Genomic DNA, 14,793 nt, shown 5'->3' on the forward strand with positions numbered 1-14,793 from the left:
AGAGGACAAGCACGATGGGACGGCGCAAGAGGACCCCACTCCGTCGATCTGGTCACGAGACGACATCGATCGAGGAGACGAAGAGTGGGAGGGAGGCTTTGATTTAATTTCTTCGCTGCTCTGCTCTGCTCTGTTGTTTCAAACGCCGCAGCAGCAGCAGCACCACCCTGCTCTGCTTCCATACAAAACGACAACAAGAAACATAAATAAAGCGTCTACTTCCGAATCCAACCAATCGACCGAATGTTTTTTTTTTCAATTTAAGAAAAAAGATATGTCAAATTAAAGCAACAACGGTCACCTGAAAAGATTACGACAGCCACTTCTCTGGCCAAGAACAAGACTCGCCCTCTCCTCTCCTGCTTCTTCTCCTACTTCGCTCTTTTGCTTCTTCTCCCTCGTTGAAATTGAAGCAGTGCGCCATGTTGTTGGTGTGGGCGGCGGCATCGGGCAGTTTGCAGGACGGTTCCTCCTCCACGGCGAGGCCGGTGGCGGCCGGTGCGGTGGCGGCAGGTCAGGCTCTGCCCCCGCCATCGCCATGCGCGATGAGGTCGCCGTCGACTTGGCACTCCTTGGAGACGCTGGCGGTGGTGCTGGCGCTGATCACGATGGCGGCGGTGATCGCCGGGGTGTTCGCCCGGGCGTGCGCCGGGCGAGGCAGGGGCGGTGAGCGCGACGTCGGGGGCTGGGTGGAGCGCAAGTGCAGCAGTTGCCTCGGCCTCCCTCCTCCGCCTTCCAAGTGATCATCATCCATTGCTGCGAAAGAACAGCTCGATCGGTTTGATTAAATGAGGAGTCTCTAGTTGTAGCAATATACTCTTCTAATCTGTTCGTGGATTTCTAGCTCTTTCTACTCCCCTATTTTGATTATATATATATTGATTTATTGATCGATCGAAGGAAGGAAGGAAAAAGCTGGAGCTTGGGATTTGAGGCGATTGATTCAGAAAGAAAAAGGTTCAATGCCGCAGTTTAATTTTTCTAGCGTTGCAATAAAGTTAAAAACTGCAGCTTTTAAAATTCCAGATGTCTGGACTCAAATTTATTTATTTATTTATCCAACAATTTTTTTATTAATTTTTTTTATCGAACTCATTGTTCAAATTTTTAATCGAGCTCAAAGTTGTTATTCTTATAATTTGTTTTAATTTTTTATATAATTATATATATATTTTATATTCCAAACTTTGAAAATGCCCTAAGCTACAACTTTTTCCCGTTTTATCCCCGTGTAAAATCTGACTTTTTGTTTTACATTTTGCTCGCACTGTTTTTACTCGGTACTATGCATACGATCTCTATTTTCTTTCTTCCTCCTTTTACATACGCATAGCTATAACTATGATTTCTTTCATCTTTCTTTTACATATGCATATAATACTAATTTTTAAAAATCAGCATTATAATTTAATTACATTATCTTTTAGCATCGTCACAAGCCTGATTTCCCTAAGGTCATGATTGATTCTTCTAATAATATTTTAATTTTTTTAAAAAAAATCAAAATAAATAATGAAATGTATGAATAGATTTCTTGTAATTTCAAAAATTATGAAATTTAAAATGGATCTAATTAGACCAATCTAGATTTATCAATAAATTTTGACTTAATGGGATAGTCCATTGTTTATTTTGATTTTTTTTAAAATATTAAAATATTATTAAAAGAATTAGCTAAATATGATGTTGATTTAGAGAAAATAAAGCTCATGGCAAGATTAATAATGGCCTATGCCTAGGTATCATAATGACGGTAACGTTATTTTTTTATATTTTATATTATTTATATTTATTTTAGGAAAAATATTCATTTTAATATTAGATTAATTTTTAAAAAATATTTATTTTAAATAATTTAAATTTTATTTATTGATTTTTTAAATTGTATATATATTTTTTAAACTGGGTCGATTCTTTCTTTTCGATATCTTAAAAATGCTCTTCGGTATTTTTTTTCTCTCTGATTTCTCTTTGTTTTTCTGCTCTCTATTTTGTATTCACGCTTGCTTCAACACCACAGCTTAGGTCAACCATAATTAAAGAGATATAAATCCGTTAATCATAATTAAAGAGATATAAATCCGTTAATTCGAGTTAAGATTCACCTTAAAAATTTGAAAAATTAAGAATATACTCTGCCAATGTACCATTTGCCTAGGAGTATGATTTTTTTAATAACTAGTTTTGGGATGATTAATTTGGTTATATAAAATTTTTTTATTAGTTATTAACATAAATAAAGAAACTCACGTGAAGAATAGTCCAGTATCTTTTTATTGGGTATTTTATTTGGAAATTTTTTTTTTATAAATACATCATAGTTGAGATTAAATCATAAATACATATTTAAATGAGAATCTGAATATTTTATCGCGACATCATAATCCTATTTTATTTTTTTTTTAATGATGTTATCAAAAGGTGTTTTTTTCACTTTCAATGTTCTTTACTCGTTCATAAAAATAAAAAGTAGCAAATTTTCATTGGTAAATAATATGTTAGTTTTTTAAATATCAAAATGAACATTTTTAAAATATGAGGTATTTTTTGATAGGGATTATTTAGATTTATTTTGAGAATTAAATATTTTTTTTAAAAAAATAATAAATTCATAATTAAATAAACTTGATATTAAATTGTATTAAAAATTAAATTTCAACTACAATCAACAAAGTTTTTAATAATGTTTAAAGACTAAATAAATTATTATTTATTAATTTAAAAATTATTATAAAAAACTTGAATATATAATTTATTAGTAATTTTACATCTCAAAAATTAGAAAAAAATATATATATATTTTAGAAAATTAATATTTATTTTTTTAAAAAATAGACCTCTAAAAGAGTTGAGACGGTGATATTACAGGAGGGTAAAACGGAAAAAAAGATACGCCTTTTAAACTTTTTGAGAGCTTGAGACGTCTTATGGTTGTTGGTATACCTTTTGACAATTATATAAATTAATAAATATATAAGCATAAATTATTCCCATTCGTAAACGTTATTCACTAATAATTAAACCAAACTCATTAATATTCAAATTTATTTATTTAATTTTTATTCGCAAACCAGAACAATTCGAAATCCAACTGGGACAAGAGCAGATTTTATAGTCAATTTTTGACGGTGAAGATTGATTACTAGGCAAATTATTACGAATACTTCCGGAGAAGATAATATATCTTATGAGCAAATAAGAAAAGACCGTCTACCTAAAAGATTAATAGGATAGGTAAGAATTTGGATACGTGGATTATGAGAAATATATATATATATATTTCTTCCGAGGTTTAAATTTGTTGCTGACTGAACAGCAAATTTTACAAGTACCATGCGACCACTAATATAATACTAAATGAACAGAGATAAAACAGCTCAATGTACTACCATTGATATAAATGGTTTGGCAACTTAAAATGCCCATAAAATGAGATGGTGTATTAGCTTGTAGTAGTTAGTTGAAGTATCCACAACTATAGATGGGTAAAACTGATTCAAGCAGAGACCAACAGAACAGATCCTTCATCAAACAGTTTCTGAAGCCTTCGCGGTGAAATCAACTGTTGCGGCTTCGTGGATTGCTAATCGGGAAATCTTCTTCCTTCTGACGTTGCCACAGGAAGTTTGATGCTTCGATCCAGTGTGGACTAACCAAGAACTTTTTTTGTGCTGCCCAATGTGCCTTTTGGGTACCTGTATCTGTCGAGACGACGTGCGTCACCGATGGGTCGACTTCCGTATAGCATGTAGCTCCTAATCTTTCCGCCATCTTCCAGATTGGATGATCCTGAGCCGGCGACTTTGATGGAAATACTCGACTAAAAACTATTCTGCACCCTTGTAATATTTCTTGCCGTATACCTTTTAGCAACTACAAAAAAAAGGAAAAACAAATACGATAATGTTCAGCTTAGCGAACAATGCGGACAAATCCATGCCATGATTCAGTTAAAGGGAGCAATTTCAAACAAGGGGTATGATGCAACATGTACATAGGATCACATAGAACACTGTCAAGCATAGCAAAATTGGTTAAAACTTAGAAGTGCAAAAGAATATAAAAAACTCACATACGAGTGGAGAAGGCAAACACGATAGAAACTAAATGAATTCTTTAAGGTTGCACACTTACCGGCCTTACATCTCTTGTTGACACATCAGAAGCAACGTCCTGAAACACGCTACCAATAAGTGACAAAGGGAAGGGGAAATCGTAACACAACTAAAATTGAAGGTAGTGTAACTCACTGGATCGAAAAACATCTGGTGAGTCCGCTTAAGAATCTTGAGAACAGTCGCAAGCGCACCATCAGATTCTCTTTCATCCTTCATCAGTTGAGACAATGACTTAGCATTAAAACCAAATTGACGACAACTAGAAGCAAAGAAGTGGTATCTCTCCATCTGAATTAGATCGTCTTTGTGCCTATGCCAGACCTGCAGTAAGCATTTAAGCATAAGCCAAATCCAAGAAAAATAAAAAGGTAAATTATATGAGCTCAACCTGCAGTTTTTTTTTTACTGTATTACACGTATCCTCCATTTTTTTCTTAAAATGTCCATTAGGCCAAATATGACTAATTTAATCTAATTTAAAATAAGATATATTTATATCATGTCATATGACTTAACATTTGTACTATGGAAAAAGTAAAAGAGCATGTTACAGTTCAATCACTAAACAAAGAAAACATTAAAAAAATTCACATGAATCATTTGTTAAACCGTTTTTCATCCCTTGATATCACATCAGATTTGCCTAAGCACAAGATCATGTGGTGATGGTAGTTTGCACAATATCTCCTGTAAAAAAACTGCAGTGTTTTCTTGTGTATTCAATCATTCATTGTTCTTTCAAATTCATCAAACAACCAATGCATCCTGCTATTAGAGAAAGCCAGCAACACTGGATACAACAAATTTATGTCTTGCATCCAATCTATTTTGAAAACAAATAATCTTCCCTTTCATTTTCTTAAATCATTTATTCTGATCTTTAGTATTTATCAATTCTCCTTTATTGCATACCTTTAAACTGCTAGTTCATAGTTAATAACCAACTACGAGTAAGATATTCAGCAATCTAAAAAATATATAGACCTAAGACAAACAGCCAACAGATAAAATATTCCAGCTAAACAATAAAATAATGTTCTAGAACCATGTCAAAGATTCAATCTGCATCACATGAAAAACTTAGAAAAGATAATGTTAGAATATATAGTTTAGTCTCAAATGAGATATTTTTATTAGTTATCATATTATGATGATATATATGGTTGAATTATGTATAATTTTATGTTGTCCTAATGGTTTCAACTTAGTGACAGAGGATAGAGCCCACCTTTGTCCCATAAAATTTCATATCCTTCATTCCCCTTAAGAGGAGACCACAACCTCCTTGTAGGAGAGTACTTCGGAGAAGGTTGAGAATTTTAGTAGATCAATGCTAAATTGAACAGTTTATTTTTCTTCGAAAGAATATTTTTCCTCACCTCTGTTTAATCTCAAACTAGAAATTATGTACATATGAAATATGCATGCAAAGGTGAAGTGAAATCTTTTAAAAGATTAAAATGAGAGGTAAACTAGGTTCTCTGTATCTTCTCTTATAAGATTAAAACGTCAATGCTCTCAACCAAGGCTCCACTTTCTTTGTTTTTTGGTGAAACCCTTTTTCATTTTCTTTTTTTTTCGTACAACTATTTTTCTATTTCTTTAATAATAAGTCGAACATCAACTAACATCTATGATTCAACTTAAGAGAAAAAAAAATGATTAACCAGGCTAGGTAACGTCGAGCCTGGGGTGACCGGTCCGACCTCACGAAAGTTTCCCACTAACCACAAGGGTAAATCGGGAAGCACCATGTGGCAAGCGGTCGAGAAGCCCAGCATCCCTTAATTGCAAGTCTCATTTGGAGGAGCTTCAACTTAAGGAAAGCATCATATACATGCGGCTTTACACAATTCCTGATCATAATTATGAAATTAATTGTGTCGTGTGTGGGTGCAATATCATATAATAGGATGCGTGGGTTCGATATCATACAATAGGATTATTTGTTACTTTCAACTAAAAAAAGAGACCTACACAACTTACAGCTTCTGTGTCATCAAGAATCACCACAAGACTTTCAGCACCAAGTATCACATCCAGGCCTTTTTGATGTCTCTGAGTGCAATCAGATTGAGTGATAACCTTTGAGTCAAAGTACACTTTATCAGGGTCAAGAAGCTTGGCTATTTCCATAGCATAAGAACGCTCTGCCATAGTATAAATGTACATCTCACAGAAAGAACTTGCTTCTTTCAGAAAATTATGAACAAAGGGCCTCAACTTTGTCAACATATGCATAGTATCCAATCTGAATAAGCTTCTGTCAGGATCATCTACATAGCGCACGCGCACACAAAAAAAAACAGATGTAAAATAAAGCATCTAATAAAACAGAAGGTAACACAGTGAAACACTTACTGCAATAAGAATTTGAAGAGCAAACTTCAAGGATATATTCTAGAGTTACTAGTTACCTCTACATTTGACAGGTTCATATTTCAAGATTATAAAACCAACACCAACAATGTCAGTCCTAATCCGGAAAGAAACATATGAAGTGTGGCACTGGGCTCTAATGCCCATTGTAAAAGAATGTCAACCCTATGAATATGGATCTTAACCGCAGTTGTGATACATCTAAGTCATCAACTAGTGATATAGTCATAATAGAGTTAAAATGGTGACATAAGATTCAGATAGAAAATTAAAATAATTAGGACTCTCTGTTTGTTAATTGTTCTTGTATATTTCAGAGACTACATAATCATTACCAGCAGGCATTAGAAATCAGGTAATCATTAAGAACAGAAACTTGTGTCACAAGAATTAAGTTATAAATGAGAATTTACATGAGATCACAAATTAGTTGAAGGTAAGAAAATAATAATAAAGCTCAACCCATCCTTTTTGTTGCCCCTCTAATTTTCAAGTTGATAGATAATAAAACAAGCTTGGTGAGACAGAGAGATTTGGCAAGAGATTTATACCTTTCATGCCATCAATCTGTCTAAATAAATATTCTTCATCAGAAGTGATATCAGCAAAGCGTGTAGAGTTGAGTAAAGTATGGTCCAAATCTAAGATCAATATCAATTTTTTCTTATGCAACAAATTCTTTAGATCTGCGCCACGAAGCCTCTCAATTTCCACGTTGCCTAGCCTTAAATCCTGCAAATGGAACATGTCATATGGTAATACAATATTAAAATTCTAACAGCAAAAAATAAGTAAAAAACTACTGAAAAAGGCCAAGCAAAAGAATTCAACACGACATAAAAAAAAGTGATTAAAATCTAATATAGAATTATATTCAATAACAAAACTGAAATATGTGCTTTTCAGCGGTGCCCTATAAACATTTTCTTTATAGTAACACAATTCAAGACTGTAAGAAAGATTCAAGAGATTGGGAAAAAGTACATCTCGAGATTCTTTTTCATGATTGTTCACTTGAAAATCAGGGCATTTATATCTTGACAGCATTTTTTGTTTCAGAATTGAAATATGCAAAAATATGACAACTATGTTTCAAAATTGAAATGACCACATAATGAAATTAGTTTGAAAGAAAATGCTTTGCATTGGGGAAATCATTACATCATCTACACAAGTAGCATATTCAACCCTTTAAATAGCATGCCTATTTCTCTGTTCTGCCTTTGCATTTATTCCTTCAACTAGAAAAGTAATGAACAGTACAGTCAAGCCATTAAGACACTTGTTAGCAACATTGTCTCAGGGTAGTAGTTAGCAACAAGTTTCAATTATATTCCTCATACTTCTCTTTAATTGAATAGATGTCGATGCATGCATAAGCACAAAAGTTGTTCCCTCTCAACATGGACTAAATTACCTTATGGATATAACCAAATGCAACACCTGATCCATCTTCTTCTATCTGTCCACATCTGATGCATAATCCTTTGAAGAATCCAGGATGTGGAGGGCAGATTACATACTTTCCAGCTGTAGATGTTCCTGCAAGTGTAACAGATACAAATGATGATCATGCAACCTTAGTCCTTAGTTAGTTATCACAAACTTTCAAAATAATCTATCAGTCCGTAATAAAATCAATACAGAAGGTTACAAAACGAAAGAAAATTTTGGTTAATTGGAAATATGTCACACATGTCATTGCAAAATGATAGTGGCTAATCAACATAATCTCGTTGTATACAGCTAATCGATCAATCCAAAATTATCAAAGTATGTTGTGTCTTTCAAGTGGCAAATGCACCAGCAACAAATTTCAAAGACCATCTTGTGCTCTTACAAATTAAATCTACACATTATGAGACCTCACGCTTATAGCTTGATATTTCCAATACACACTATAATAAACTTCAGCGTGAGACTATTCTTTCTGAACTTGAAACTTTCAATGTACCGAGCAAACAATAGTGTCAAAGCTACTGATGACTGTTGATAGTTAGATATCCTGCAGGATAGGTCATTTGTTGATAGTGTTTCAGTGAAATGATAGATAATTGAAAGTTTTCTTTTGTTGCCTTTCATGTTTCTTAATATATGAAAATCCAGAAGACTTATCAATCCCAAATTTCTTTTCAGTTGGGCACATATGATAGTGGTTGCACCTTTTATCTTAATAGAGCAGAATCAGTAAGGGAATGACCACATTATCTTACTCATCAAACTAATTAGTGATACCAATATGTTCTTCAATTGGCTTGACCAATGTTTCAGTTTCAAGATCTTCTAAAGTGTCAAACCCCTCCAATTTTTGTCTTTTACTCCTGCAAAAAGCATTTAACAAGATAAAACTAGCAATCGCATGCTGTGAAAAAAACATAAGATTATAAAATATACAAAGTATTAGTATATTCAAGTGAAACATGAACTATGTGATTTGAGTAGAGAAGGATGACTACCTGTCATTCCACATAAAAGCACATAACAGCCATTATTGAACTAGCAACAACAGAAAAGAACACAATTACCTAGTTAACATTATACATTCAAGATGAGACAAGAATGAAAAAAAAAAAATGATAATCCTAGTTAGCCTCATTGACTATCCCTGGGGTGATCGGCCTGGCCCCACGAAAGTTTTCCATCGGCCACCATGATAAATCGGGAAGTGCACGCAGCGGCCAGCCCAGAAGCCCAACATGTGGAGATACTGAGTAATTAATTATCATACAAATACAACAACAACCAAACGTTGTCCCACTAGATAAGATCGGTTATATGGATCCTCCTATGCCATTAGACTTATCATCATCTATATTTAAATAAATTTTATCTTATTTTATTATTGTTAACTAAGTCTTCTTTAGTCCTCCTCTTCCTCATTTAATGCGTGTATTTGTCATAATTTCTCATCACCTAATTGGTCCATTTATTAGTCGTCTAAGTACATGTTGGTATCATATTAAATGAGTGGACTTTTTCTCTAATATTCTCATTTCTTATTATGTTCATCCTCGTATATCTATTAATTAATTATAATACAAATGTGGTAAAATAATGGGATAGGTATAGAAACATGCACCTATAGATTTAAGTTACAAAATAATATCAAAAACTGGGTTATTCACAAACAAACAAAGTATATGTTATCAAAAATGAAGCATAAACCTAAAAGGGCTGCAAAAGAAATTCAGAAAAAAATATTATGTATGCTTAGAAATCTTAAATTATACCTTTGCTCTTGCAAATCAATTTCCTTGTCATTCTTCACATTCTCTTCATTAAGAGAACTCTCAGAGGAAGCTAAATCCAATTCTGAATCAAGAAAAGCGGCAAAGTCTTCTCCGCTACTTGAAGATTGCAATGGAGATTCTACCGCTAGGCTCATGCTTAGAGCATTAAAAGAATGGTTCTGCTACAAATTAACTTCTATCAAGAATCATTACATTGGAAAGAAACTCAAGTTGAGATAGTAAATTTCATCAAAATACAAGAAAAAGGACATTGATTAAGCTATAAAAAAGTGGGTGACTACCTAAAATTTAACAAAAATAAACACACATGATATTATGATACTTGCTTATAAAGTTTCACGTTAAAAATTGCATTCAGACACGTTTTTGCAGTGATTATAAGATCAGATTTAAATCGCTCGCCTGCATAAAAATTGAAAAGCTGCAACTACAAGAAGAAATTTTTTTACAAGACACGAGTTCAAGTCTCTATCCAAAACCACTTTACAAACTTGTTCTTCATTCCAAGTAATGAAAATCATAGGCTAGACGATAAAAAGCCTATTTGAATAATCTCACAAATCAGAAACGGAACTCCGAGTATGAGGAAAGAACGAACATAAGTTAGAGGAAATACCGAGCTAGAGTTGAGAAAATAGTGGAGAGAAGCCGGGAGTCGGCGTCGTGTCCGGTCAGCCGTCAGCAGAGACTAAGAAGGGGAGGAACCGTCGCCATCTACAGAAAGCAGGAAGAGGGGAGAAAAACCGGTAGGCGACGCCGTGTGCTACCTCCTACGGCGACGGCGATGCAAAGGGCCGAGGTCACGAAGATGTGTCGAGGAACGAGGGATCTAAACCAACGGAGAATTGGGGCTGTGTTGTTTATCAAATGAATCCTTTAACTTTTGAAAATGAAATAAACGAGAATTTATCAAAAGCGTATCTTATATATAGTATTTACCAAAAGATATATAGTAGTTTTATTTATACCAAAAAGGTACTGATAAAAAAATAAAATTATTCTTTTACCCCTCCTGCTAACCTGAAAACTTCCTCTTCTCAATCATCATTTTCCAAGTATCCAAGTCACATTTTAAATTGAAAATCATTTTGTGATTTGGATGTACGTCCCTTCACACTCTCTCTCCCTCCATCCCTCTGACTGGTCTTATAAACATAAAACGATCATGAACCTCATCCGCTTACCATACCTTCTCGTGTTGTTTGGCGAGATTACAAAAGACTATTTAGGATTTAGGGATATTGTCATAAGAGTTTCAAGAGAAGAGTTCAAAGGACAACAACGGTTAAGAACGTCAACATCGAAGGACAAACTTCTAGCAAGAGTGAAATTAGTAGAAGAATACAGTTAAAGATTTAACAATATATGTATAAATTTACTATTGTAAAATAGGGTTGTGATGTAAAAAAAATATAATTTGGTAACAAAGGGTGATGACAAAAATTGTGTTTATAGTTTCATGGATGTGTGGGGAATAAATATTCAACAACACCTGCAATATGATGTACTTCAATACTTAATCGGTTTGCAAGGTGCTCCACTGTGATGCTAGATTTTAGCTTGACCTTGCTCATGCATGTTAGGTTGAAATGGTAGGTATCAACACGTTGGGTCTGATATGCGATCATATCAGACCCACTTTCTTTCTTGATCAAAATTTTGGTTTGATGTCATATCTATATTCTCCTCGCTCAACCCTTCATAGTGATTGAGAGTTTGTATAAATTTAATTACGCTAGGTCCATCAATGTGTTTTGACCAAAACTCACTTATGGATATAAACTTGTTTGATTACACTCATTTAACGTATTGTTAGTTTCTGTGATTGTAAGGAGTTAAATTATCTTATCCATTGCTTATTTAGGCCTCTTAGTGGTGGTCCAATGTTACAAGAAGTTTCTACTTCAATGCGGGCCTAATATGGGATGATATCAAGCCCACATTGGGCCTAATAGCATCCTATATCAGGCCCACATTGGGTCTGATATCATCCCATATCAGGCCCAACATGAGCTTGATATAGGATGATATCGGGTCCAATATGATCTTTGGTCAAAACTTTACTTTTATATTATATATATCTTTTCCTCGCTAAACCCTTCCTAGTGGTTGAAATTGTACAAATTTACAAAAACCCTAAGTCTATATTAGTCGGATTGTGTCACAACCACTGATAAATTATGAAAATCTAATATATACACCATATACTTGGTCTTTGCTAAATTAGTATGTACAACATCACTTGATTATATAGTTGTAAGTTTACTAAATTAGTTTGTAATTTATTTATCAAGGGCAATCATATAACTGAAGAAATTTTCTCTGAGATATGGAATACGTTTGATGCAAATTCTTGCATTGGACATGAAGCTAATGTAGAAGAATTATCTAGAACAAATATTCCATCGTCTTCGGAGTATAGTGGTATGCAGAACACAAATAGAAATACAAGCAGCAATTTGACATTTGCTCTAAATGAAAAAGTAAGTATTTTTTAAGATGAGGTTCTGAATCCTTGTACAACACTTGGTGATTACTTTGAGCCTACTTGGAGTGAGGAGGAAGGGTATTATACCCGAATTGGAGAGAAATTACAATGTAATACAGATGTATAAGAATTCTTAGCTGATGATATGCAGATTATGTTGGAACCCCAAGGTTGTTTTGGTGTGATCAACAAGTTAAGTTATGTCCTGTGTGTTTCTAACATTGTGTCTAAGTGTGCAGGAGCTTAGGAGCACAGGTACTCCAGCGGAAGACGCGGCTAGCCAGAAGGACGACACGCGGTGCGTCCAAGGGACGAGGTGTTGTGGAAGAGTACTCCGGTGGACGAGAAGGAAGCGTGCGGTGGTTCCGAGGGATGAAAGCCGAAGCAAAGATTGCTCGGGGAGCAAGAGACGCAGCTAGCGAGAAGGTCAGCACGGGGTGCGACCGAGGGACGAAGACTGCGGATGAGTACGCTGGTGGATGAGAAGGAAACACGCGGCGATTCCGAGGGACGAGAAACCGGAGCGGAAGGCTACTCAAGAAGACCGGAAGTTGGGTTCGAGTGAGCCCTTTTCCGGATGGCAGAGATCACCCAAGTGAGCGGATCCGGAGTAGAAGACCCGGACCGAACCGAAGCAAAGGTCCCGACGGAGAAAAGTCAACATCTGTTGACTTGGGGGTCCGGGGCGCCCGGAATAGTCCGGGGCGCCCGGACCAGGATGTTTGACCAGAACGCGTCTAACGCGTTCTGAACGTTGGGGGATAAAGTTTTATCCCCCCCCCCCAGGTCGCCCGGAACCCTTCGGGGTGCCCCGACCAAGGCTATAAATATAGCCTTGGTCCAGAAGCTTTTAAACGAACTCATTACTTGTAATTCTTATTCTTGTGTGCTTTAGAGTTAAGCTTCTGTTTCTGTGCTTCAACGTTGTAAGAGGCTTCTCCGCCTGAAGGAGTATTCTAGTGCGCTTAACCTTCCTTGGATTAACAACCACATCGGTTGTAACCAAGTAAATCTTGTGCCTCGTCTTTTTAATGTTTTATTTATCTGCTTTGTTTATTTTACAAGTGTTAGTTTAAAGAGTTCGAGGAAAGGTTGTTCATTTTTTGATTTTGTAGGATATCCAACAGCCCCCTTCCAGCCGACCGCAACGGTCCTATAGATTAAACAATATGAAAGTACATTGACATAGAGGAGGAGTTCCCAATGCTGATGATCCATATATTTTAAATTCTTGATTGCTCCAAAGGCCAATTGAAGAGACAACAAATGAACATGAATTTTGTATTGGATAGATTTTTCCGTCTCGGCAAGAGTTCAAGAATGCACTTGTAAAACATGCTATGGTTAAACATATGAGATATAACACAGTTGGCACCCGGAAAAATAAAGTAAAAGTCGCATGCTTCAATCAACCATGTACATAGAGAGTAGTTAGCCGAGGGGAAGTAGAGTTTATTGTTACGAAATATATAAAGGAACACCAATGTGACACCATTAGGAAAAGTGTTGATCATCAAGCATGCTCTTCCTCCTTTGAAGCGTCTTTTGTTGAAGAACAATTTATTGCTAATGAATAATATAAACCAAGTATGATTATATCCGATATAAAAGCTAAGTTTGGAGTGTCCATATCATACATAAAAATATACATAGCTCAGGAGAAAGCGATGAAAAAGATTGTTGGAGATTATGACCAAGCTTATAGAGATCTTCCACTATATCTTCGTGAGTTAAGAGTCAAGGATCCTGAAGCCTATGTAGCACTACAAAGAAATGGTGATAATCAGTTTCAACGCTGTTTTTGGTGTTTTGTAGCTTGTCGAAGAGTATTTAAGTCTTATCTACGCAAATTGATCAGAATTGATGTCACACATCTAAGAGGAAAGTATCCGGGTGTGTTGTTGATAGCTACAACAATTGATGCTAATGACAATTGTTAGGACCGATTATGTAGCCAGAGGGGGGTGAATAGCTTAGTGCGCTCGTCGTGCTCTTCGTTGCTTGTTCCTTCAAGGATATGCAGCGAAAAATACAAAGAAAACAAACACAACGCTAACACTAAGGATTTACTTGGTATCCACCTCAAGAAGAGGTGACTAATCCAAGGATCCACACACTCACGCACCCTCTACTATGAATAACACTCCTTTATGGTAACTACCAAAGGCGAAGAAACCCTACAATACTCTCAATATAACAAGAAAGCAAGGGAAGACAAATACAAGAAATATCTTACAAGATATGCAGTGAAAACCCTAACCCTAGCTTCTTCCTCTTGTTGTAGTCACGCCTCTTGACTTGGATGTCTCTCCAAGATCCTTCAAGAACTGGCGACGAGAGTGGAACTAGCTGTGGAGAAGCTGTTGTGTTGATCGGCGATGAACAGTGCGAGAGCTGGCGAAGAAAGAGCTCTATAACGGCTTTAATCGACGTCAACGGTCGGATCCCGATTGATTGGATTGCTCTGAATCGATCGGAGAGGCTTTGGATCGATCGACTGATCGATCCAGAGCGCCTCTATGCTCTCGGGAATTGCCTGGATCAATTGGCTGATCGA

The 14,793-nt window shown here is 35.5% G+C and overlaps 2 protein-coding genes across 4 annotated transcripts; one reads left to right on the plus strand and one right to left on the minus strand.

Annotated features, from left to right (window-relative positions):
• The first annotated feature begins 239 nt into the window (after window positions 1–239).
• LOC122049393 lies at window positions 240–903 on the plus strand. Its single transcript, XM_042610780.1, has one exon. The coding sequence runs from the start codon at window positions 423–425 to the stop codon at window positions 741–743; it is 321 nt and encodes a 106-aa protein (XP_042466714.1). The 5' UTR covers window positions 240–422; the 3' UTR covers window positions 744–903.
• Window positions 904–3,343: 2,440 nt separating this feature from the next.
• Window positions 3,344–10,608, minus strand: LOC122046684 (RNA polymerase II C-terminal domain phosphatase-like 4). 3 transcript variants are annotated; one of them, XM_042607491.1, is made up of 9 exons: window positions 10,365–10,608; window positions 9,728–9,906; window positions 8,733–8,818; window positions 7,915–8,039; window positions 7,049–7,229; window positions 6,105–6,394; window positions 4,251–4,439; window positions 4,135–4,173; window positions 3,344–3,873 (listed from the first exon to the last, which is right to left on the minus strand). In XM_042607491.1, the coding sequence occupies exons 2-9, from the start codon at window positions 9,880–9,882 to the stop codon at window positions 3,559–3,561; spliced, it is 1,380 nt and encodes a 459-aa protein (XP_042463425.1). In that variant the 5' UTR covers window positions 9,883–9,906; window positions 10,365–10,608; the 3' UTR covers window positions 3,344–3,558. The 3 variants fall into 3 exon arrangements, with proteins under 3 accessions (XP_042463425.1, XP_042463426.1, XP_042463427.1); XM_042607492.1 differs by having other exon boundaries at window positions 9,728–9,909; XM_042607493.1 differs by lacking the exon at window positions 10,365–10,608 and having other exon boundaries at window positions 8,711–8,818; window positions 9,728–9,791.
• Between the last annotated feature and the right edge of the window lie 4,185 nt (window positions 10,609–14,793).

This window comes from Zingiber officinale, chromosome 2B (assembly GCF_018446385.1).
Source record: "Zingiber officinale cultivar Zhangliang chromosome 2B, Zo_v1.1, whole genome shotgun sequence".
In the NCBI taxonomy this organism is placed as follows: domain Eukaryota; kingdom Viridiplantae; phylum Streptophyta; class Magnoliopsida; order Zingiberales; family Zingiberaceae; genus Zingiber; species Zingiber officinale.

Excerpts from the sequence above, each read along its gene's own strand:
- LOC122046684 (XM_042607491.1), bottom strand. The coding sequence starts at position 9,882 with ATGAGCCTAGCGGTAGAATCTCCATTGCAATCTTCAAGTAGCGGAGAA. Across the intron at positions 8,040-8,732 it reads GCCAATTGAAGAACATATTG|GAACATCTACAGCTGGAAAG; the intron begins GTATCACTAATT and ends TTACACTTGCAG. Across the intron at positions 4,174-4,250 it reads ACCAGATGTTTTTCGATCCA|GACGTTGCTTCTGATGTGTC; the intron begins GTGAGTTACACT and ends AGCGTGTTTCAG.
- LOC122049393 (XM_042610780.1), top strand. The coding sequence starts at position 423 with ATGTTGTTGGTGTGGGCGGCGGCATCGGGCAGTTTGCAGGACGGTTCC.